Source organism: Plecotus auritus, assembly GCF_963455305.1.
Source record: "Plecotus auritus genome assembly, chromosome: 7".
Classification (NCBI taxonomy): Eukaryota; Metazoa; Chordata; class Mammalia; order Chiroptera; family Vespertilionidae; genus Plecotus; species Plecotus auritus.
In genome coordinates this window covers 186,061-210,598 of record NC_137774.1, presented here as the reverse complement: position 1 = coordinate 210,598, position 24,538 = coordinate 186,061, and the positions used below count along the sequence as shown (strand labels likewise).

The 24,538-nt window shown below is 55.9% G+C and overlaps 2 protein-coding genes across 2 annotated transcripts in view; one reads left to right on the top strand and one right to left on the bottom strand.

The window, feature by feature from the left end:
* The window catches only part of TBCD (tubulin folding cofactor D), a 103,187-nt gene that overhangs the window by 24,064 nt on the left and 54,585 nt on the right, over nucleotides 1-24,538 (top strand). The window contains exons 9-13 of the mRNA XM_080679833.1: nucleotides 1,071-1,203; nucleotides 3,425-3,561; nucleotides 4,635-4,695; nucleotides 5,708-5,782; nucleotides 7,777-7,871. Of these exons, the coding sequence (XP_080535959.1) occupies nucleotides 1,071-1,203; nucleotides 3,425-3,561; nucleotides 4,635-4,695; nucleotides 5,708-5,782; nucleotides 7,777-7,871 (501 nt within the window). The remainder of the gene's footprint in view (nucleotides 1-1,070; nucleotides 1,204-3,424; nucleotides 3,562-4,634; nucleotides 4,696-5,707; nucleotides 5,783-7,776; nucleotides 7,872-24,538) is intronic.
* On the bottom strand, nucleotides 9,538-11,944 carry ZNF750 (zinc finger protein 750; the record flags this gene model as incomplete). Its single annotated transcript, XM_080679337.1, has 2 exons — nucleotides 9,538-10,356; nucleotides 10,503-11,944. 2 exons carry the CDS (start codon nucleotides 11,942-11,944, stop codon nucleotides 9,648-9,650), a joined length of 2,151 nt encoding a protein of 716 aa, XP_080535463.1. The 3' UTR covers nucleotides 9,538-9,647.

The following is a 24,538-nucleotide window of genomic DNA, read 5'->3' as shown; positions in this document are numbered from 1 at the left end:
TACTTTTATATAGAACCTCAACTTATGTGAAAATAAGGCTGCAGAGGGGTGTGCTGCCTGGACGCAGAGGGATTTCTGTGTTTTAGAAGATGTAGGAATCAGATTTGACAAGTAGGGTCTATTTTCTAAAAGGAGCTTTCCTTATGGACACTTGGTAGCACGTATAAAGTCAGAGAGAATGATGGTACAGTGAACCCCACGTTCCTATCCAAGGCCTCAGACTGCCGTTCATGGCACTCTGCTGCTGCTCCTCACCCACCCCATGCTGCCTCCCTCTGCGTCTGTGTCCCTAACAGATAGGGACTCTTTTAAAGACATAACCTGATACCATTATCACACCTGAGAAAATGAGCAGTGATTGCCCAACATCTTCACATGTTGTCCTCAGTGGACTTGTATACACAGGGCATGGGTCTGTTTTCAGTTAGTCAGTTACACCCTGTTACTCGCTGCACACTGGGCCTTTCAGGAAATTACTCGGATGCTGTTACAACTTGTCTTGAAACCCTGCCCTCCTTGTCTCTCACATGAGATGCCATTCCATTCACCGTGGTGGCCTCAGCTTCCCCCGAGGTTCACCGCATTCCCCCCACCGGCCCTGGCAGCATTTCCCTGCCCGTGGAGACCCCTCCTGGCAGGCAGCCTCACCCGGCGGCTGTGACCACCCGTGCCTGATGCTGGCTCCCCTGTAAAACAACAGCAAACAGCAGCGGCCCCAGAGCCGTGTGGGCCATGTTTTGTAGTCTGTAGCGTAGGCTGTTCTCTACGAAGATCCTCTTCTCCCTCCCTCTGGGGCTGCCCTGTTCTCCCAACCTCTGGATCTGCTGCTTCACAGGGAGGAAGTTGAGCAGGTTCACTCTGGCTGCACTTGGTACATGACGTGGGACGAGAGGTCTTCATGACACAGGGCTTGGGGTTCATTGTGAACTGAGGTCATCACTGCATTCGGGGGTCCTGTGGGATCGTCTGTGGTTTAAATGCTGTAGACATCAGACACAGATGTGGCACATTGGAGGTGGGGTGCGTAAAATCCTTCTGCCAAACTGAGTCGCATGTGCTGTTGTTCGCAGCTGCCACTGTTCTCAAGTGCCTGGATGGCTGCAGGATCCCTGACAGCAACCAGACCCTGCTCCGGAAACTCAGGGTGAAGCTGGTGCAGCGGCTGGGCCTGACCTTTCTGAAACCCAGGGTGGCGAAGTGGAGGTTGGTAGACCGAGGCGTGCCCGTGTGTGGCCTGAGCATCGCTTGGCGGGCCCATGTTTTGTGTTTTTGGTGGTGGTGGTGAAGTAGACTGACTGACAGAGCGTCCTCTGCTTTCATTTCTTCTCGAGTGTTTCTGATTTTGAAAGGAACAGCCAAGTGAAGAGATGCACAGGGCGGGTGTGGGATGGGGTGGACCTTCCACGCCCTCACCAGGTGTCACCTCCCAGCACCACCTTCTGTTCACCAGTCCGGAAGCTTTCCAAACCCCATTCTTTTGGGGTTTTATGGAGGCTCCATTACACAGACATAATTGATTATATCATTAGCCAATGGTGATTGAGTTAACGTCCAGTCCCTTTCCCCTCCTAACCCTCCAGCCACAAGGTTGGTTCCCCTGGCAACCAGCCCCCTTTTCTTAGGGGCTTTCTAAAAACCACCTCATTAACATAATAAAAGACCGCTTAATCCAGAGATGGACAAAAACCCAATACACAGGGTAGGACAGAAGTAGGTTTATAGTCCTGGCTGGTGTTGCTTAGGTTGAGCATGGGTCCATGCACCACAAGGGTGCTGGTTCAATTTCCGGTCAGGGCACATGCCAGGGTTGGGGGCTCTATCTCCAATAGGCCGTGTGCATGAGGCAGCTGGTTGACATTTCTCTTTCACATCAATCTTTCTCTCTCTTTCTCAAATAAAAAACATAAGAAATAGGTTTACAGTTAATATGGAAAAGAATACAAAAGTTAACATAGCCCTGACCGGTTTGGCTCAGTGGATAGAGCGTCAGCCTATGGACTGAAGGGTCCCAGGTTCGATTCCGGTCAAGGGCATGTACCTTGGTTGCGGGCACATCCCCAGTGGGGGGTGTGCAAGAGGCAGCTGATCGATGTTTCTCTCTCATCGATGTTTCTAACTCTCTGTCCTCCTCCCTTCCTCTCTGTAAAAAATCAATAAAATATATTAAAAAAAAAAAAGTTAACAACAAAAGACAGTTGTTTCACATACCCACAGCTGTAAACCTACTTTTTCCCACCCTGTATATTTATTATAAATCACAGTATCACAGCTGTGTAACAGAGAACCTAAGACAGCAGCTTAAAACAATGCCTTTTTAATATCATCGTTTCTGCACGTCAGGAATCTGGGTGTAGCTTTGCTGGGCCATCTTGTCCGGGGCTCTCACGGGGCAGGCGAGCTTCTCCCCCAGTTTTCTCCCAGGGGCCTCTCTTAAGGCAGCTGTTAGAGCGGGAGGGTCAGCGGGACACAGGCCAGAGTCTCTTCATGGCTCACCTCAGAGCCATGTCCCCACAAAAGCCAGTCACTGGGTCGGGCTGAACCCCAGGGAGGGGATTGTGTGATTGTTTGGAGGTGGGCCACCCAAAGAGCTGCCTGCGAAGCTGGAAACCGAGATCCAGAAAGAGACTTATTCAAGGCCACAGTTGAGTGTCCGAGCTGGCGGAGTCCTGGGTTCTGGAGTTGACCTCCGGCTGCAGCCCCCAGCATTCGTTCTGTAACTTGATTGGGCACTCTTAATGCTCCAGGCCTGTCCCGGCCCTCCTCGAGGCAGGCCCTGTGTGCGTGCCACCTTCCAGAAGGAAGGGCCCTGGTCCGAGTGCTGGTGCACATCCTCTCGTCCGACATTGTTGCAGCCCTCTGTGTTGGGCATTTTATAGGTGGGGAAACTGAGGCAGCAAGAGGGTCAAGAGCTGGGCAGAGTCATACAGCTGAACCAGCCTGTGCTGGCGGGAGATGGTGCCGGTGGCCTCTGCTGGTTGGGGAGGAGGCTTGTGGGTGGCGGGCAGAACCTGTAGGAGCTGGCAGTGGACTAGCTGGAGCGCCGGGTGATGGCGGGCTGGGAGGTGGAGCGTGTGGCAAGGTGCTGCCAGCTCTGAGTGAGGATGAGGCCTGTGGGTGGTTCTGGTGCCGCCCAGCTGCCTTACCACCTGCCTTTCCACCTGCAGACGTGGCAGCCGGCACTGAGGACTCTGGGTCTCTGGGAGCTTGGGTCTGATTCCGTGGCTCCGGTTAGTCATCTTTTCCTGGTGTCGTGGCTGATGACTGTGAATACTGTTTTCTTCCTTCCCGTTGAGCCCCTGTAAACACCTGCCATTTCCGCAGCTTCAGCTTCCAAGTGACACTCAGCTGTCCATTTACGTCGTCACGATGGTTTGCTAGGCTCTGGGCGACGGCAGTGGCCTAAGGTCAGTTGTGGTCCCTGCAGGTACCAGCGTGGCTGCCGCTCCTTGGCTGCGAACCTGCAGGCCAGCACCCAGAGCCAGAGGGAGGCCCGGACGCACGTCGAGACTCCTGACAGCGAGGAGGGCTATGACGTCCCCGAGGAGGTGGAGAGCGTGATTGGTGCGTGTCCTGCAGCCTGAGCGGCTGTCTGGGTGGGTGGGAGATGAGTCTCTGGCCCCACTTGATCCATGCAGCGCTTTGGTGCAGGCTCTGAGGTCAGTCTGTTGGCTGCACCCCCACTTTGCCATTTGTGCCATTGTCACATGACCTTCGTGTCCATTGAGCATGTGGCCTGCAGTCCAGCCCCATCCCCACGAGAACATCCATACCTGTGGCTGTTGGGGCCTTGGACCCCGAGGATCTCCCACTATTGACCCTCATTTCCATGTCACTCCCTGTGTACCTCAAACTTCCTTGGCCCCAGCCGCCCACTGCCACCTCACAGAGCTCTCCACCTGCCCCACTCTCACCCCAGGTGGCAGCTCCTGCTGAACACAGGGGCAGAGTCATAGCAGAGCCTGCTCCCCCACCCCTGCCTCATGGACCAGGCCCCACACGCAGGGCCAGCCTCTGCCGACTCCGGGTCAGTCTCTGGCTCCCACTGGTGGGCTCCCACCCTGGCATTCACTGCTCCAGGCTCCCTGTGCTGAAGGACAGAGTCTCACCTCCTCCCTGATCGCACCCCCAAGGTCCCAGACTGCCCATCACAGAGAACTTGTCCGCCTGCACAGGCTCCTGTTCCTCCTCCACGGCAGGCCTTCCCGGGGCCTCCGTCAAGGTTTCCACCCACTGGGCTTGCAAGGCCCTTCCCATGAGGGCTCTGACACCGTCCCAACCTCGTTCCGGCCGGCCTTCGTGTGGCTTTTCCTCAAGTCTGGCCCATCCTCAAGACCCTGTCCCCGTGCGGCTCCTGTGTGTTTTCTGGGGCCTTGCGCACTGGCTCAGGTCCCTGTTGACTCTGGCTTCCCTGGTGCTTTGTGCCGTGGCCGCTCAGGTGAATGTGCTTCCGAGGCACGTGGCAAAGGCTGGCTTCAAATGATGTAGAACAGAGACGGAAACGTTCTTTTCTTGTCGTGGGAGTTAACGTAGTTCCCTCCGTGGGGCGCACTCAGTGAAGTGAGGGGTGGGTGCCTGAAGCTGGGAGGGAGGCAGTGACTCAGGCGCTCACGGACCTTCCTTCCTGTCTTCTCCAGAGCAGCTGCTGGTCGGGTTGAAGGACAAAGACACAGTCGTGCGGTGGTCTGCGGCCAAAGGGTAGGAGACGCCATCTCGCCGAGCGCTGGCGGCTTGTGAACGAGACCCTCACCTAATTCAGCACTTCATGTGGAATCTGAGATCTGGGGCTTTTTCTAATTTACATTTGTTGTTTTATGTTCTAATTTTAAAGATAATCGCTGAGGTTGACTTGAGGCTCCTTTATTTCCTTGTTTTTTTGTCTAGAAAGGGCAGAATTAGTATACGCCAGGGTGCCTGTCTCACCTGCCAGTGCTCCCCACCCCCACAGACACTCGAGGCCCCGTTTAATCCTGGGGTCCCCAGGATGGGGCTGGCCGGCATCCTCTGTTACGCCTACACAGAAGGCGCCGCCCAGCAGGGCCAGGCCTCCCACAAGGCAGAATCTACCGTGGGGTGAGGGCACTGGGGGTCCCAAGTACACAGAGGTTGAAGATGTCCATGAGCCCTCTTGTGGAGAAACGTAAAATGGAGTGAAGATGCTGGGGGTGGGGGTGGGGGTGGGGGTGGGGGAGGGTTCCCCCTAGCCAGAGGTTCCCCTGGGCTTCTGTGCTGGTCATCCAGATACACGAGCCCTCAGGCTGCAGGGGGCACAGGGCACCCTCTGAGCCCAAAGTCAGGTCTGGTTGGACTGGGATGGGCTGGCAGCGAGGGGCCTTCCTGGGAGTTTGGCCAGGACCCGGCCTGGCAGGGGCTATGCAGGGATGCTGGTCCCACGTCAGGTAGCCTGATGGGAGCCTATGGTTGGCGTCCACTGGAAGTGGGGCCTCCGGCCAGGCGGGAGGGTCTGCAGGTGCTGGGTGCTGCATGCCCACCCTTTGCATCCGTCCTTAGAGGCGCACAGATGTGTGTTGAGGGCAGCCTCGTGGAGTCCTGTGGGGCAGGAGACTGGAGTGCAGTGTGTGCTCTGGCTTTGGGTCAGCCGCTGCTGCCCCTTCTCTGGGGGAGGGAGATGGCTGGATGGCTCCTGGTCTGGCTGTGGCCCCACGATGGGCTGGCGGTGCTGATGAGTGCCCTGGCCCTTCTCTTCCAGAATTGGCAGGGTGGCTGGAAGGCTTCCCCAGGAGCTGGCCGATGATGTGGTGGGGTCGGTGCTGGACTGTTTCAGGTACGTGCGGGGCGGGGGTGGGGGGGAGAGGGAGGTGCACTTCTGGCGGGAAGCGGTGGGTTTCTCTCCCACCTTTTACATTTTCTTTAATTGAGCTTCTTGTCAGAGCCCCAGAGTTATGTGTCTTTTCTGTTTGAAGTGAATTTGAGAACTCGCGGTATTTCTGATATGTTTATTTTATCAGCTTAGATTTTGTTTCATTTTGTAAACCTTAAGGAGAAAAGTCAGTCTTGAACATACGTATACACACACATAGGGATTCTTAGAGAGAACCTGTGGTCTGCACTGTCCCAGGGAGCATTCTGTGGTGATGGAATGTTCTGGATCTGCCTCTAGGGCAGCCACGAGCCACCGGTGACTACTGCGATTTATAAAAGAGGCTGGCATCGCTGAGGTCTGAATTGTAAGTTTTACTTTAATTTTGCTGGATTTCAATGTAAACAGCCACACGCGGTGGTGATTGTGTTGTATGTGTCCCAGCCTTGCAGGAAGTCTGGTGGCAGATGGCCTGCCCTTGACACGGGTGTGAGCCTGGGGCCTGCAGGTTGGGACAGGGCAGAGCTCGGGCAGCAAGGTGCTCCCAGGTGTGTGTGCGCATTGGAGACGGGCGCCGTGAGCAGTTACTCCCGGGGGTTCATGCTGTGTCGTTCCTGGTTTCAGAAGCAGGTTGCTGTTTGCTGGGCCAATGGTTGCACCCCTGCCCTCATTAGCTGGTGGCTTTTCTTCTAGGATTGCCACTGAGTGTGGAAAGTGCACTGTCAGCACTCCCGGTGCTCAGGTGTGTGTGCTAGTCACCGAGGCTGCTCCTCGAGCGTCCTCGGAGCTGTGCTCCTCCCGAGCAGGTTTCTTCCTGCGCTTCGCCTGGAGCCTGCCTGGTGACAGTGTCAGGAGGGCAGGAAACAGGGTGTCAGATGTGGGTCATCTTTTTCAGAATAATGGTGCACATGTGGTCGGGTGTCTTCTCGTGGAGACATCTCACTTTCTGCAGAAACATACACTTCTTGGGGGGCCCTGGACGAGGAACAAGACAGTGCGGGCTTCCCTGTCTTACCTGGCAGTTCTGCTGGCTTATTTGAGGGCATCTTCCTGGAGTTTGGTTCTGGTGGCGTGGTGATGGGTGTGATGATGGTGCTGGGACCCTGCTGGGCGCAGAGGTGTCCCCAGGTGGCCACTGAAGGGGTGGCCATTGTCGTGGCCACGGTGGAGTGTCTTGCTGTTGAGAGAGGACGGAGCTCTGAGATGGGATTTGGGAGCTTTTCCTTGTCCAGGAATGGCTGTCTGCCTCCAGCTCTTTTATCTGCTCCTTCCCTCTGGTCAGTTAAAGCTCCTTTTTTTAAAAAAATAAAAATAAAAATATTTTATTGTTTTTTTACAGAGAGGAAGGAAAAGGGATGGAGAGTTAGAAACATCAGTGAGAGAGAAACATCAATCAGCTGCCTCCTGCACATCCCCTACTGGGGACGTGCCCGCAACCGAGGTACATGCCCTTGACCGGAATCGAACCTGGGACCCTTCAGTCTGCAGGCTTACGCTCTGTCCACTGAGCCACACCAGCCCGGGCAGGCTCCTTTGTATGGAACTCCCCCCTTTCCTCCCTCCCTTTTGCCGCCTCACTGACGGCCTCCCTCCTGAAGCCCCTACCCCACGCACTGAACGTTTTTTTCTCCCAAAAGACACATCTCTGGTCAGGTGTGTGGGCCTCTCTCCCGTCCAGCAGGCTTAGTGTAGTTTCTCGTGTCCTCCTGTTGCAGCTCAAATACTACTGTGCCTTTGTTTTGTCATTTTTATGAACGCTGATTTTGTAGCTGGGCTGTGGTTCCCAGGGCAGCAGCTGAGGGCTCTCCAGGGCAGTCGGAGAATTGTATTTCCTGTGCCAGCTGCTGATGTTGTAAATTCACAGATGGGCTTTGGGGAGGCTCTGGGCATCAGTTTGGGCTTCTGCACACGGGGCCTGCCGGAAAGCTCTGCGGTCTCAGTGTTCTGTGTGCTCTCAGTTTTCAGGAGACGGACAACGCCTGGCATGGTGGGTGTCTGGCGCTGGCAGAACTGGGCAGGAGGGGCCTGCTGCTCCCTCCCCGACTCCCGGACGGTGAGTACCTGCTGTACGTTTGCTTTGTATCGTCGGGACTATTGAAGACGGGGGTGCCTCGTCTCTCCCCATCTCCCCAGCACGGCCTGTGTGAGGCCACAACTAGGCCTGGGCCTCACTGACGGGCAGTGTTTGTAGGAGAGAATGTGCTAGATCTTGCTCAGCCTTCCTTCTTATGTGGGCCTTTCTCTTTCCTAATTGCTGCTTCTCCCTGCTGTGAAATTTTTTTTTTTAATTTAATCCTCAGCTGAGGGTATGTTTTTACTGATTTTAGAGAGGAAGGGGGAGAGAGAAACATCGATGTGAGAGAGAAACATTGATCGGTTGCCCTCTGCACGCACCCCAACTGGGGATGGAACCCACACAGCCTTCTGGTGCATGGGACGGTGCTCCAACCAACTGCGCCACCCGGCCAGGGTGTTGAGGCTGTCTTTTAGGATGAGGCAAGGTTTTACGTAAATATTTATGTTTAAAAAATTTTTCTGTTTAGCTCTGTGCTGAGAAGCCTTGTTACATACACAGGTGGTTGGGGATGGCTTTCTTGCTTTAGCAGTGTTTGTCCTCTGACGTCACTGGACCTGCATTTGGTGACCACCACCTGCCTGGTCGGGGACTCCTCCCGAGTCACTGGAGTGAATCCCACCTCAGCACCAATCGCGCCTTTGCAGGGCCCTTGGTTGACATCCCAGGTGGGGTAAACGGGAGAAACCCAGGCCATTGTGAAGAGGCTGGAGGAGGAGCCCAAGGCCCGCCGGCCTGCTCTCGGCAGCCCTTTAGGAAGCCAGGCTCTGGAAGCTCGTCCTCCTGTAGCGCTCCGAGGCCCAGGGCCCTGTCGGAAGGCTCAGAGGAGCCCAGGTGGTTCATGCCTGCGCTTGGTGCCCACTGGTCTGCATGTGCACTCGCACGCTCACACGTGTACACACACTCACACTCACTCTCATTCTGTTTTAATTGTTGCCTCAGCTCTAGTCTCTTTTTCCACTGAGTTTATTATGGCAGAATACTCTAAAATATAACACAGAGTTCATATTTCTTTCCATGTTGTGCACCCTTAAAGTTTATCAAGAGTTTATTGGAAAATTGGCAATATATACATCATTTTAGGAAGTGGAAAGTAAGGCTGCATGAGTCAGAAAGTTCACTGTAACATTATATGGAATGGACTATATTGATAATAGCTCCACCAGTAATACATGTTCCCTCCTGGAAATAAATTATTTGTATAAATAGCCTCCTGATGTTTGTGTATTATTTAGTCACAACAAATCACAATGTCCTCAGAGACAGCACTTTAATGCTGGTGCTGAAAAGGCTTCTGGCATTTCCAGTCATTGTTACTTACTTCACAACACGGTAGATTTAATGATACAGTTAAGACCATTTGTTCTAGTGTAAGAATTGTTTTTATAAGAAAAGTATTTTTAAAAGATTTCCTGTGACATGGCTTATATCTGAAAGTTACCTTTTAGTCCAACCTATTTCATTCATTTTATTATAAAAATAAAAGCCAGTGTCTAACTCGCCAGTCTTAGAGTAGGAGTCATTCAAATGTTTTACAGTCCCAAGTGGAAGAACCTTATAATATTCATGCTTAATATTTACAAAAAGTGAGCGGAATCGTAGCCTTTCGTGTTTTTTTTTTCTTTTTATGTGTATTTTGTTTTTTGAGAAGAAAAAACTGCCTGGAAAATTGACCAGATAAAAAACGCAGGGGCTGTTGCAGATGCGCTGCTCTGCGACCTGCTTCGAGGTGGGTGCTGTGCGGGTGAGCCGGCACTAGGACACCCGAGTCCTTTTCCGGAGAGTGAACACTCGGGCCGTGTCGCTCAGCTTCGTCTTCTTAGCGCCCTGCTGGGACTTCCCCGAGTCCCGTGGGCTTGTCCTCTTCTGCCCTTTGGGTCTGAGGTCACTCTGGGGCTCCTGGCTCGCCGTGGTACTGAGAGCTGGCGTGTCTGGGCAGGTGGACTCCTGGGCCATAGGCTCCCCATCGCCGGCCCGGACGGTGCCCGGGCTGTAGGCCGCCAGTTGGCAGAGGGCCACGGCTGCCGTCTGCTTCTGCTCGTCGCTGCTGTCCACTGCCCGTGTGTCCTGGGCCTTCCCAGTGGGGCTGGTCACTGGACCTTCATCAGAGCCAAGGCCGTTTCGGTTCGTCTCTGTAGGCTCTGGCTCACCTCCAGAACCTTCGGGCCCGGTCTTCTGCTCAGTAGCAGTGGCGGCTTCCGCCTGAGGCGGTGGGCTGTGGGGGGAAGGCCTCAGGGCCAGGGCATTGCAGGGGTCCTTCACCGAGAGGTTGAGAGGCACGTCCTGCAGCTCTGGGAAGTCTGTGTGCAGGGGGTCGTGAGCTGCCGCTGGTCTGGTCTCCGGTTTCTTGGAGAGGTTCAGCGGCGCTATCCCGGAGCCGTCCTCTGGGCTGGGCGGCATGGCCTCCGTGCCGCGAGAGGTGCTGCCTGTCTGGGTCGGAGTGTCGATGTCCATGGCATCGAGGCTGGGAGAGGCAAAGAGAAGAGAAGGCGTATTAGGGACGTTATGCAGAGAAGCCGCTGGGTGAGGCTTTCTGAGGGAGTCTAAGCTTGCTAACTGTGCACAGCCAGAGACATGGCTGTGGAGGTTCTGAAAAGGAGGTGGTCTTACCTTTGTGCAGGGTCATCTCTGTTTTCTGGAGCCTGGGAATGTGGGCGCTCGGTGCTTTTCTTGATGGGCTTGAAGGCTGTGAGGCTCCGTTCTGGTTGCTGGAGCCTCGCCAGGGCGTTTGCCGTGGGCTTGTCCGAGAGGTCGCCCAGCCCCGTGCAGGGCTGGCTTGTCTGTGTGAAGTTGGTGGGACTCGGCCTTCCTGGGGAGCCAGTGGCCGCGCTGCCTGCCCGTGGGCTCATCTTGGTCCCTTCTGTGTCCCTCTGCCCGTCTTTGGAAGGGTCTTCAGCCTCCGCAGTCGGACTCTCTTTCTCAAACTCTGTATGTTTTTTGTGGGAGTAGGAAGGGTTGGACTTGGATGGACTTGAGGCTGGGTAGACCAGGGCAGCTTCTTCCAGCAGGTGAGAGCTCTGATCCTGTGAAATCCCAGGGACAGGCGGGAGTCTGAGGCCATAGGAGGAAAACGCAGACTCTGGCCTGTAGAATCCGTAAGGAAGTGGCAAATTGGGGTGGTACTGCTGGAAGAACCGGTAATGATCGTATGTCAAGGGAGACGGGTGCAAGTGCTTGGGCATCGGCCCCGGGTGAGACAGGAAATGTCTTTGGTCTTGGGCCCCGTAGACTGACAGCAGGGGGGTGTCACACTCGGGCGAGTTCCCGGCCGGTCGGTAGGGTGAGTAGATGGTGGCCAATCCATGCTCCGTGTAAAAGTGGGGTGAGTACTCGGGAATTGTGGGGTGCATGTAAGGGGAAAGGGCCCCAAACCCCTTCGTGGGTGGGATTTTATGTGAAAACTCGGGCGGGAGGAAAGGCGAGCCAGCTTTCCAGGGGTAGGCAGGGGTGTGGAATGCAGACTTGGAGTGGAAAGTGGTGGCCTTGGTGGTGGCGCTGGGCAGTGCCAGGGCCTCGGGAGCCTCGGCGTGTTCTGGCCCTTTGAGTCTGTGCTCTCCGACAGGAACGAAGGCCGATGGCCGCACGACCCCTTCCAGAGCAGGTGGGGTGCCCGCCGTGGCCTCTGGGGCTGGGCCCCGGTGCTCGGCCTCCTTGCGGAGAGCAGGCTTCTGTCCAGGGCCCTTGTGGGGCCCACGCAGCTGCAGTTCCAGATTCTCCTTGGCATCGTCCTTGGCAAGGCCGAGTGGGAGCTTGGCGTCCAAGTGGGGGAGGCTGTGTGTGGCAGACTTGGAGGAGGTGGGCTTCACTGTGGGGTCCGGCTGATGCGTTTGCTTAGGGTCTAGAGGGTTAGATTTGGGGCACTTGGGGACACGGTCTTGCTCCGATACTAAAGTGATGGAGTTTTTACAGAGACCATACTTCATGTGGTTGAAGAGATGTGACTTTTCGTTGCAGGTGAAGGGACATTGGAAACACTTGTACTTGAAGGGCTTCCCCGGAGGCCTCGGGATGTAATGCGGCTTTTTTGGTTTCCGCTCTTTGAGAAGACTCATTTTCCTCTTCCGGTTCAGGCTCCGGTTCCCAGGGGTCGGCTCTCAGCTGGCTCCTGTTTGATTCGCACGTGGTGATTTTAAAGACGTGCTCTTGCTTTCCTTCCCACCGCTTTTATTTGAAGCTAGCTCCGGGCGCTGCGGGTCTGCCGAGGAAAGTCGCGCTCATGGGAGCGTGGCCAGGGGTGCTGCAAAGGAGGAGCAGAGCCTTAGTGACAGGACACGGGCTTGAGGGCCAGTGGGGAAGCCCTGTCCTCATAGTGATCACTGGGGGGTTGATGCCAGGGCACCTGGAGATGCAGGCGATGTAAGACCCCCCTCCTACCCCCCGTGGGTGCGGGGCAGGGTGAGCTGCCCCCACACAGAACCACGTTTTCTGTTTTCTCAAATCTGACCTGAATTTCCTTGGGGCCAAGAGGAGTGTGGTGTGTGGAGTGTTTGGTGTCAGTTCTGAGAATACCTGTCATTCTTTGAGTTTTGGGAACCTTGTTTCTGGACCTGAGGCCTCAGATGCCAGAAAGGTTGTGGACTGAGGGGCTGAGCGACTGCTGGGATCCTGCCCCGGCCACGCCCACAGAGTCTCTGGCCTGAGTCACATCACAGCGTGGTCTGACTGTGCTGAACGTGACCGCCGGAGGCCTGGCGCGGTGCGTGTGTGTTCCCTTAGAACAGGGAGCATGTAATTATGACGTTCAGGAAACTCTGCTCGCCGGGCTGCCCTGTTTAAGCAGGCTGTCGTCTACGTGCAGGCATTAAGCATACATTTACAGATTGGATCCCACCCTAAAGCTACTAATGTCACAGTGACGCCGTCTCAGTACAGACAGAAGCGGGCTCCACACACTCTCGTGGTTTGAGGTGCTGTCAAGGGAACCCAACGTCTGGTTCTGGTCTCTGCCCGTTTCCACTGCCCACCTGGTGAGTGGTGTGGGTAGGTCCACGCGGCGCCCTGTCCCTGCCTGGCCAGTAAGCACAGATCCCTCTGGGTGGCCGAGAGCGTGGCCAGGGGTGCCTGCCTCTCCTTCCTGGCCTTACCTCCAAGTGGCAGAACCAGGGCTTTGCAGCCAGCCCTTCTGGCCACGGGGAAGGCAGAGTGAGTGGTGCCTGTTTTAGAGATGGTTGGATCATGGTAAGAAGCCATCCAGCTTTCAACCTTCAGGAAGTGGGCCTTGGGCCACACCCACTCAGGTCTGGCTAGTGGCTGGCAGGGCTGTCCCTCCCAGGGTCCTGGGTCCCAGCTGGGGCTGCTGGGTGTCTGGCCTTCAGGTTACTTTCCCTTAGGCCCCCCCCCCCGCGCTCCCCCCCGCGGCCCCCCCCATCCCCCCCCCGCGGTTCCCCCCCCCCCCCCCCCCCCCCGCCGCCTTCCAGGCTTCACTGCAGGTCTCAGCCCGGTTTCCTTCAGAGGCTCCGCACACCCTGGGCTCTCAGCCTGCCTCCTGCCAAACGGAGAGAGGAGAGACGACGACGTGGATCTGGGAGGACCAGCCCCTGGAGTGACTGTGTCCCAGAGAAACGTGTGGGTGGGGAAAGCGCCCAGAAGTGTGAGTACTGCCATTTGCATAAAAATGGGAAAAGGAAAAGGTCTTTAGCTTCTATATATTGCCAAGCACTTAGAAACACGGTTCAAAGGAAATGATTTATCAGAACTTTTCAGCTGCAGTTCTGATTTAAGGCCTGAGCAAGAGTGGCCGGATTTCACACACAGTCACCTCCTCCGCACGGTGGGAGACACTCACGGGAAAGCAGCCTTTCTGTGGGAACCTACGAGACTTGCTTTCACAGCACAAGGCAGTCTGCTTGGGTCCCACCCTTGGGCGATGAGGTAATGGGCCCTTTTGGGAGGAGGGGTGCAAGTGGGAGGGCGGAGCTTTACTTTTCACCGGATACCTTAAGTTCTAAGAGTGCTGTCTGCTTTTATTCTCAGCAGACTGGTTTCTCTGCTCATGTATCCATATTTCTTAAAAACACAAAGAACCACTCTCCCACCTACACACTGCCTCTGTGAGCTATTTTATCACCCAGGTCTTTCGAATACATGTGTGTTTACGGAGGTGGTTGGAGTGGAAAGAGGCTTTGCTGACGCCTAAGCCTTCCGAGTTTGTGCAGACAGGGGGCTGAGGTACGCATACTGGACGTGAAAGGAGGTTTCTGGCTGCCCTACAGCGGGGAGAGGGGTCCCGGGTCCCCCCTCCTGAGCCTTCACCCCCTCCTCTTCTCCAGCCCACGCAGCCAGGAGTTGCATGGCTGTGTCAAAGCCGAGCAAATGACACTTGTAATCACAGCTCTGCGTTTTTCTAATTTCCCCACTTACTATAGCAAAAACGTGAAATGATTCTTTACGAGATCAGTCCATACCTTGGGGGGCAGATACTCCCTGGGTGATAAAAGCGCAATTTCCTTGCCGCCCGTCATCAAGCGACTCCAGCCAGTGCCGGGCCAGCCAGATAAGTCAGTCAGCGGGGCCTGTGGTGGCACGCCTCATTATGCTCCCTGGTTCTGGAGGCGTGAGAATCTCTGCGAGTCAGCTTCCCAGGGCTGCATAGGATGTGTTATGGCAGAGACCTGAACACCGGTGATTTCATCACTAGCTGCAGCACCATCCCAATGATGACAGTTGCAAAACGTTTATCAGTTGTGAGCCCTGAGTCCCGGCGATACCGAGAGTGGACTCGGACCCACCCCCCCAGCATTAACACACGTGAGCACAGCTGAGTGGCAGGCTCCTCCCGGGTGTAAGAAAATGCTGTCAGGGTTAGAAGCAGTCTTATCTACCATTGCCGATACTTCTAGGCAGAAATATAAATAGACCCAGGTTGGTTAGGGTTTCTCAAAGGTTTACAGGAGGCAAGTTATGTGTAAGTTATAGTCTCACCCAAAAGGATACTTCTGGGAATGACTGTTTTGTGTTAATGTGTACTTTTTTCCCTCACATGTTGACTAGACCTCTTGTCTGGTCGGTTGGCACACAAGGACAGCACCCAGCTTCAGGGGATGGCCCTTGGTGCGTGTGGTGGGAGGTGGGGTCCTCAGGGTTTCGTTGTTGGAAGGACAGCCCGCACTGGAGTCACAGGTGCAGCAGTGGCGTTAGCTCTGGGTAAACTGACTCAGGGTTGCACAATCGCTCATTAAAACAAGAAGCACAGTGGCTTCAGGTGCCCGTGGAGACAGGCGTAGTGCCCTCGGCTATAACAGCGCAGTCATGCCAGAGGAACACAGGGTAAGGGGAGGCTGTGGTGGGCTTCCGAGGGCAGCGGTAGAATGAGGTATGTCTGTGAGCTCTCCTGCCCAGGGAGGGATTACAGGGGACAGAACTAAAACTAAAACTGCTGGTGTCAGGTGTCCCAGAAAGGGCATTGTTGCCACAACAGCCCGTCCGGAGCTGTGACTGTAGTGAGTGGATTTGCATTCAGAGGAAGATTCCTCCGGGGACGTGAGAGGCGCTTCGCTGTCCTTTTTCTGGGACGGTGTTTCTGAGTTAACGCTTCTCTGGAGGGCGGCAGAGCGGGACGCCAATAGAGCCGGACCCTGGGACTTGGCTCTCCTGTTAGCATCTCTCACGTTCAGATGTCTGCCTGTGGAAAGGTTCCTGTGACTGTTTTCACCCTCCTGCCCTCCCACTTGGCTGTCTCTGCCGGCTCCAAGGGAGCTGGCAGGCAGCACCTGCTCTGAGTGCGCCTCCTCTGCTCTGAGTGCACCTCCATCCCGTCCTTTCAGACTAAGCAGCTGTACCCCCAGCGTCCACGCTGGAGGCGGAGGACAGTGGGAGGCAGTGACTTAAAGACAGGCACAGGGGCTGGAGCCCTCACAGAGGTTTTTCTACTTAAAAGTGTCCTTTTTGTGACTTTTCAAGCATTTTAAACATCTGCTTTTGCTAAGCTGATTGGCTTTTTTGCCTGTGGGAAGAGCTGGGAGCAGGCGTCTAGCTGCCTCCCTCTCGCCCTGCTGGGCTCTCCCCAGGGCGTCCGGGCAGAACTGCTTCCATGTGGTTTCAGTTGGCCACAGGGCTGTTTGCCTGTCGTGAAGCAGGGAACTGCCTCTCACTGTCTCTGACGGCTTCCCAAGCGTGGACAGGTACTGTGGCAGCCGAGACAGCGGTCAGGAGATAGTGAGTGGCTAGCAAGTTTACAAAGTTTCTAAGGAATTGGAACTCTGAAAAACAGATGAGAGGAGGAGATTTTTAAAAAAACTTGGATAGGACACAGTGGAGGTAACTATAGCTTAACTTTATGCGACAGTGCTGTGCCAGGCTGGGCAGCCATGCCCGTCACGCCGGGAACCTGTGCACTGAAATCCTGCCTCGGTGTGTCCGGAGTCTGGCAGAGGCCTCGTCAGGTGGAACGTTCTGAAGGGCATGCTATAATTATGATATTGTGAGGTGGCGTTATTGCATAACTCAGGGACACGCCATTGTCGCCTACCCACGGGGGTGTTGCAAGAACAAGATTTGTGAGTTTTACTCCAATGGAGCTTTTCCAGTGATTAACCGCCACTCCCTTCCCAGACTTTTGGTTCCTCACAATGCCGGGTAACCTTCAGGACCACCGTGACTAGGGAGAGCGGCGCTTCCCGCGTGGGGTTTAGAGGAATAGGTCCAGGGAACAACCAGGGGCCCCTAGTTTCAGCCGAGGCGCTGCGTCCCTGACATCTCTGAACGTTGAGGGCACAGCTTTAACGCTCTGCTGGGGGCTGTCACCAGAGCCCAGGAGCCACGGTGCCTGCCCGCTTGTTCTCACAGAAACAAAACCAAACCAGTTCAAAGCCTGGGGAACACTCTGGTCATGCCAATAAAAATCAGGGTAGCAAATGCAGACAGAGTTCGCTTAAATGAGGTCTCGTCTCAAACTTGGCCAGTAATTTGGTCAGTAATGGTTCTAATATACAGATTTACGAAATATTTTATAAAGAGAAATAACCCACACTTCCTTCTGTACATAGAGGGATCCTCTTTGGTTAAGTTTTTTTTTTTTTTAACTTGTTACAACAGCACTTATTTAAACTTTAAAACTTCAAAAGGTTTTAAAATTAAAGAAACTAAAAAATCAGCAACTGTATAATCACACTTATGTATATATATGATCTTTTATGTTGAGACTTTAGTTTATTTTTAAGGCGAGGAAACATAAAAGCAATAATATAAATTCGAGTTTTGTTTTAGACGGTTTGGGCTTTATGGTAGAAATGAGGGACTTAGTTCCCAGGCCGAGAATGCAGTGTCGCCTTGTTCCGAGTTCGTGACCATGGTCTGCGTTGAGTGGTGCACCTGCTGTTCTGAGGAATCTCGGAGAACAGCAGGGCAGCCAGGGACTCACCGAGCAGGTCGTTTAAGATCCAGGCGAGAGTAGTTTTGAAAGAAAAGGTGAATTTGAGAAGAAATGGCAGGTACTTACCGGAGGCAGGCAGTGCAGGGAGCGGGAGGCGCGGCGGGAGGCGGACAGTGCCAGGAGCAGGACTGTCTCAGCCGGCTGCTCTCAGAAACTGAGCGGCCGCCCCAGTGGGAGGGGTTTAAGTGGAGGAGTTGCGCCCTCAGGGCCTGGAGATGCACCTGATATTCCTCCTGCCCGCAGCTACGATTCATGTGTTTGCTCCCACGTGTTTGCACCCACCGAGCTGCCTCAGAGCAGCGTCACCCACGGGCCAAGCCGAGCACCACTCTGTGCCTCCCAGAAGCTGCCTGCTTCTCTCGGGAGTGCCATCGTAGCGCCACGGAGTGCTGGCCAGGCGTCAGGACCACGGGGTCAGATGTGTTCCTGGTGAGAATAGAGAGGAATAGGGCACAGGTCAGCCTCCAATAATTATGTGATGTTGTAACGAAGAAGCACGTGAGACCGACCTTCAGCCGCTCCAGCGCTTGAAGGGAGCAGCCTGCAAACACCGGCATTTAGTCTGAACCACGTCTCCCCCGATGGAGGCGGGCACTCTGGGGTCTTCTTCCCAGGTCTGAAGGAGACAGCTGTTGCCTTTCGCCCTTTACCCTGTGCCTGGCAGTCTTTGTCCTCCCTGGTCCTCCTCGAGAGAGCCGGGAGGGAGGGAGACAGGCTCAGCATTTGCCTTCCCGCGGGGACCTGCTGGCGCTTGCCCGGGACCGGTCGCTGGCCTAGCTCACTGTGGGGCGGGACTGCAGCTGCCGTGGGAATCGCACACCCTCTCTACCCTTTTCGTTCTTAAAAAAATAATAACTAAGACCATTTTTGAGCCTATTTATCCCCCTCCCCACTTAAACTGCTTGCTCTTCAGTCCGTGGCTGTGTCCCCACTGTCTGTGTGGCTGGAAGTGATGTCCGTTTGGGGACGGGAGAGGAGGCTGTGAGCTGGGTCAGACCCGGCCACGTGTGGTGTTCCTGGCACAGGGTCGGGTTCCCAGGACACATACCGTTTTTTTGTTTGTTTGTTTGTTTGTTTCTTTAAAAATTTAAGGCTTAAGATTTTACTTAAGGCTTTACCATTGGGTTGAATTCTTTAAAAATGTTTTTAGTTACTTTTGTCCATGTTAGACATCTTGTACTTTAAAGAGGAAAATGTGGCTGTAAAGTCTTGTCACAGAAAGCAGCGGATCCCTGCTGCTCCCCTTGCTGCTGTGGGGGAAGAAGCCACCCGGAGCTTGGTGCCTTCCCCGCTGTTGCGTCATGTCTGGGTGATGTGGGTCGAGAGTCTGGGCCGGCCTCCACCCTGCCAGCCCTGTGCTCTGTGGGTGTTGAGGGTGGGGGTGGTGGCAAGTTGCAGGTGCACTGGATGGGGGGGGGGGGACCCAGGGTGGCTTCACTCACCTGCCTGGTGTCCTGGAGAGGGCAGCTGGGTCCTCCCTCCCCAGGTCGTCTCCCTTCAGAGGCCTCTCCGGGAGGGGGTCAGTCTTACTTGGCTCAGGACTCTGGGAGAGCCAAGTCCAAGCGTCTGGTCCTCAGAAAGGCCAGGCCGTACTTCACCGGCCCAGGTTCGAGGAGAGGGTGCCGGCCCACCTCTCAGGGGAGGCTGTCCCCTCCCAGTCTCTCTCCCCAGGGCACCACCTGGACTTTCTCTTGGCTGAGTCTTGGTGTTTACCTCCTGGCTTCCACATAACATTTCTTCACGGCTCTGTCCATTCCCTCCACCCCACCTTGCTGCTTCCAGTTGTGGGTGTTATCTGTTGACTTCCCTTTATGGAAAATGAGTTTCACTCCCTCTTTTCTGCCTTCTCATCTACCTTCCGCATCCCCCTAGATTTTCTCCACCTCTTTCCTGCATTGAAATCCCGCTTCCTGGATCCCACATGGTCTCTGGTGGACTGACCCTTTATTTTGGTCATCCTGTGTGTGGGCTCCTGAGAAAAAGAGTGCGAGAGAGGCGAGGTTTGGAGAAGGATGGATTGGAAGTGTCTTTGTTCTACCTGCTACCTGGTTGGTAGTTCGTTCGGCTGGGTAGAGAATCCCAGGCCCGGAGTCATTCACCTGCAGGTTTGAAAATGTTCTGGGGCATCTAGCCAGCAGCACTGCTGTTGAAAGTTTGATGCCTTTCTGATTCCTGATTCTTTCCCCCCAACATTTTAATACGAAACATTTCAAACATACAGACAAGGGGTCAGGATTTGACAGTGAGTGGTCACCTCCCTGACATTGGGCTCGACAGTGAGCGCTGTGCGCAAGCCGCCCTTAGCCACCCGTCCGTCCATTTCAAAGTCAGTTGCAGACGAGCTTCTCCTGCACGTGGGCCTGGCACTCAGCAGGCGAGTTCTGTGTTTGTGCACATCTCTCCTTTCTCAGGAGTCCAGCCCCTGAGCTTTGACAAGCATGTTCCTGTCGGGACTTGGAGCTGCATGACCCCTGCCCCGGACCAGGCGACCCCCTGGCGGGTTTCCTCCATCACGGAGCAGCTTTCCGCCCTAGAACTTACACAGATTCGTGGTGGTTCTTGAGTCTTGGATGTGCTGTTCCCCTGCTGTGGGTTCTTTTTGTTGTCCTCCTGATTCCCAGTTTCCTGGCCTTTCTTTCCGGCCCTTCTGTTGTTTCATTTCTGCCGATACGATTTTTGGTTTTCAGGAGTTGTGTTTTGCTCTCTGAGTGGTTTTTTTTTAAAACATGTTATTCTTAGTTGCAATGGCTTCTCTTATTTCTCTGAGGATTTTAGTGACTGGGGAGGGGCAGGTAGTGGTGTTCTCCCTGTATCTCCATTTCCTCCACAAAGTCTTCGCTTTCATGGTGCCCCTGCCGCCCCTGCTCACACCTGCAGTGAGAGAACTGTGGTCTCTGGCTGGGGTGGCGGACGGGGTTCAGGGGGTGCTTCTTCCATGGCATATCTAGAGCGCCGTATTTCAGACACCCCTTCCCCCCCCGAGTTATTTGGAGCCACAGACCTTGAGCCTCTCGGGGCGGGAGGTCTGTTCCTCACTTGCCCTCAGGCCAGCCTCTGTGGGTCCAGGTCCCTTGGGCCTGTCCGTGCTCCGCATCCTGTGTCGCCTGTCCACCCTCCCTGACCCTGTAGCTTACGTCTGAAGAAAGAAGAGTCTCTCAGGTTGTGGGCAGGGTTTAGCCCTCTCTCATGTGTGTCCATCCACTCTGTTACCCCGAAGTCTGTGACTGAGTTTCTGACCAAGAAGACCAAGTCTTGGGCAGGGTGGTGAGGCGGCGCTGGCACTTTGGAGCGTTTATGGAGTGGGGGCTGTGCTGAGCACGCTGCCTCCCTGACCCATCAGTCCCAACTGCTCTGCGAATGCCAGCTGCTGTGAGCCTGGGTTGCAGAGGCAGACAGCAGAGGGAGAGTCACCCAGCCCGAGGGGCCGAGCAGGGTCTCCAGGCAGCGCCAGGGTTGCCCAGGCAGGAAATGCTGCCCTGTGAGGTGCTGACAGCTGCGAGCTGCACCAGAGGACCGGCATGGTCAGCATTTCGGTTGAGCTCCTGCCTGGGGCCGTGATGGATCTGGTGTGAGAGGGACGGGCGTCCCAGCAGCACGGCCTGCAGGGGGTCGGTGCCGCAGGCTCCCGCTGCAGCATCAGATCTTTGCTGTGACGTGATACCGGTCCCCCTTGTGGTGTGTGAGCTGGAAGCCGTGTGCTTAGGGTGAGGCCTGGAGAGGGCTCGGCTCCTCTGCTTCGCCATGTTGGGCAGCTTATCTTCCTTCCCACCCTCTTCTCTGGCACCACCTGTCACTGCCCCTCGCCCTCCCCCCTCCTGTCCTCTGGCAGCACCGTCCTCACACCTGTGCTCAGTGCCAGGCTGCTTGCCTCGAGTCTGGGGTCCACCGTTTGCTCCCTTGTGACCCGGCAGTTACCTGGCTGGGTTACCTGGCGGCCTCAGCCGTTCCGTCTGAGGGAGATGCGCTGGTGTGGGGGGCATGGCCTGTGTCCCAGCGGAACACCTTCATAGGGAATGGGTCACGTACACGGAAATGAGATAGTTCTTATTTTAACCGTCTGCTTTCCTTTTGGGGCGCCACCTCACGAGGAAAGGAGAAAGGAAAGGAAAACTCGACAGAAAATTCAGAGGCATAATGTCAGTTTCTCTAACTTCAGTTGTGGGAGAGCTCTAGCCAGCTGCCAAGACCTTGAGCTACACCCTCCTAAGGTTCTCCCGTGGCCCAGCCCCAGGGGGGTTGAGGTGTAACTCAGGCCTCCCCAGGTATGAGCTGTGTCCTCGGGGAACATGTGAGGTGTGAGGAGCTCAGGCCAGTGGGGTGGACGCAGGCGGATGCTGCTCCCCCAGGAGCACAGGGCGGCATGGCCTTGGGGCCCCTTTCAGCAGATTCCAGGCTCCTGGAGGGCAGGGCAGCTTCAAGTGTCTTATGGCAGCTTACGTGCGTGCATGTGCATGTGCGCATGTGCGTGTGTGCATGCGCATGTGCGTGTGTGCGTGTGTGTACACGTGCGTGTGTGCATGCGTGTGCGTGTGTGCATGTGCGTGCGCACACACAGATACATGCACACACACTGCTCACCAGGCTCTTGCTGAGAGGCAGCGGAAGGGGAGCCCCAGCGCCGGGCCCTGTGCCTCAGCTCCGTGTGCTCCTCCGTGAAGCGGCTGCTCAGGGCTTCCTGACTGCTGGTGTCTGGGCTCCCGGAGCCCTGGCGCTGAGATGGCCCCGGGCTGTCGGTGTCTGCTCTGTCCCGTTGCTGACAGGCGTCTGTGGCACACTGGGTGGCATTTTCCTTCCTCACCAGTGTCCTCTCTGTGGAACGCCACTGTTTCCACATTCCCCCCTTTCTGCCTGGTCTCGGTGCTGAGCAGGTCTGCCCTGCGCCCTGAGCTCTCTGCCGGCATGTGACCGGTGTCTCGCTGTCAAGGCGCTCTCTCTGTGGACCGAGGGCCAGGCTGTCAGCCTGGAGGAGGGCTCCAGGCCTGCCCCCTGCACTCAGAGCTTACCAGCTGGGCTGGACCCCCTCTCTGGGACCCGTGGTGCAGAGCCGCCGGCCCGGCCCGCTGTCCGTCTCAGGTGATGCCGTCGGTTGCTCGGTCAGAAAGCCCTCAGCGAATCAGCAGTGGAGTAACGCGAAGGCGGGCGTGTAACACGCTGCCTACATGGCCACTTGCTTATTATTCCAATGATGCCACGATCTCGCTTCTTGTGGGGTTGGTGCTGCTTTAATTCAGGGAGGGGCCAGAAGGGGATCTGCTGCCCCCTCCTCCCAGGCCTCTGGTGGGCTGTGTCCTCACCCCTCCGGACCTTGTGGGGGTGGGGGAGCGGCGGCTCAGGGTGTGTGGCCTGTGGCAGCTCTGTGCCTGGCACACAGCCCCGGCTCCTCCCTCCGGTTCCTGTCCCCACGGAGCCTGTGGAGCAAGGGGCAGGGGCTGGGTTCCTCCCGCCCTGGGGACTGGGCCTTGGGGACACAGGATCGACAGGGCAGGTGAGAGGTTCTTGCGGACCCTACCCCTCTCTGCCCTTCCAGTGCGATTGGGCTGCGGCTTTTGCTTCTCAGGTGAAACTTGAAACCGAGCTTTTCCTTCAGTTGGGAAAGTGATTCAGTGTTGGCACCAGGGCCAAGTGTTGAGGGTTCCGTTTCCCTGCCCTCGCCCCGTCCCACCTCACGGTGAGTGTGCCTGTCAGTTCTCTGTGGCTCTGTCCTCTCTCCACTGAGTGGCTACGAAAAGGTGCTCTTCACACAGCGACCGCCACAGAGCGACCGCTGGGCTCGGTCACCATTGGTGCAGAAGCCACTTAGTTCACTGGGACAAGGACAGCTAACAAATCGGGCCCTCCCCCCAAGTTACAGATAGCATCAGTGAAAACCGTAACAACCAAGGAGCCGACAGCAGACAGCGAGGGGTGGGGTTTGAACAGCTACATGTATTCTCAGTCTGGAAGCTGGGATCCCAGACCAAGGGGCTGTCCTCAGCCTGCTCAGGTCTGGGCTCCCACGCCAGGCAGCCCTCTGCCGGTGCCCGGCCCCGTGTCCGACACTGGCCCTGCTGTGGTGCGGCCCTTCCCTGCCAGACCGAGGGCTTCGGGACGGAATTATCAGGAGGAGAGAAGGCAAAGGTGTTTGCTCTTCAAAGTCCTTTCTTACTTGGTTGTTTTAATTGAGGTCAAATTCACATCATCAAATGAACGCTAACCATTTTAGAGGGAACAGCTCACTGGCATGTAGTACAGTCACAGTGTAGCGCAGCCATCGCTTCATCTCGTTCCAAGACGTTGTCATCACCGAAGAGGAGCCCGGTCAGCCCATTACCCGCCCAGCCCGACAGCCACCTGTCGTCCTGTGTTCCTGGGTTACTTCTCCGGGGCCTCCGTGGAAGGGGGGGCGCACGACCTGTCCTTGTGTCTGGCTTCTTTCCCTGAGCGTAGTGTCAGAACTTGGTTCCTTTTTACGACTGAGTAGTGTTGCCCACCGTGTGGATAGACCACTTTCCCCTGCTCGCTGGTTGATGGACAGTTGGGTTGTTCCCACATTTGGCCACTGAGTAGAGCTGCTGTGAATGTGCGACAGCGTTTGGCTGGAACACTTGTTCTCATCCCTCTGGGCCTGTGTCTCGCAGTGGAATGCTGCATCTCATGGGACCTGTGTCGTGTGGAAGAGCCACCGTACTTTCCCAGCAGCCGCGCCATCTCACACCCCACACCCCGCACCCCCACCCCGCACCCTGCACCCCACACCACGCACCCCCACCCCGCACCTCACACCCCCACCACGCACCCCCACCCCGCACCTCACACCCCACACCCCCACCACGCACCCCGCACCCCACACCACGCACCCCCACCACGCACCCCGCACCCCCACCACGCACCCCGCACCCCCACCACGCACCCCCACCACGCACCCCGCACCTCCACCACGCACCCCGCACCCCCACCCCGCACCCCCACCACGCACCCCGCACCCTGCACCCCCAACCCCACCCCGCACCCCACACCCCGCACCCCACCAGCAGTGTGCAATGCCCGGGCTCCAGTCTCCACACCCTCAGTGGCACCTGTTGTTTTCATTCCTTGATTGCACCTGAACTAGAGGGTATCTCATTATGGCTTTGATTTGCATCTCCTGAACGATTAATAACGTGGAGCACGTGTCCATGAGCTTGCTGGCCATTTGTACAGGTCTTTGGAGAAATGTCTATTCAAGTCCTTTGCCCCATTTTAAAATTAGGTTGTGTGTCTTTCGTTGTTGATTTGTATATTCTGGATTCTAGATCCT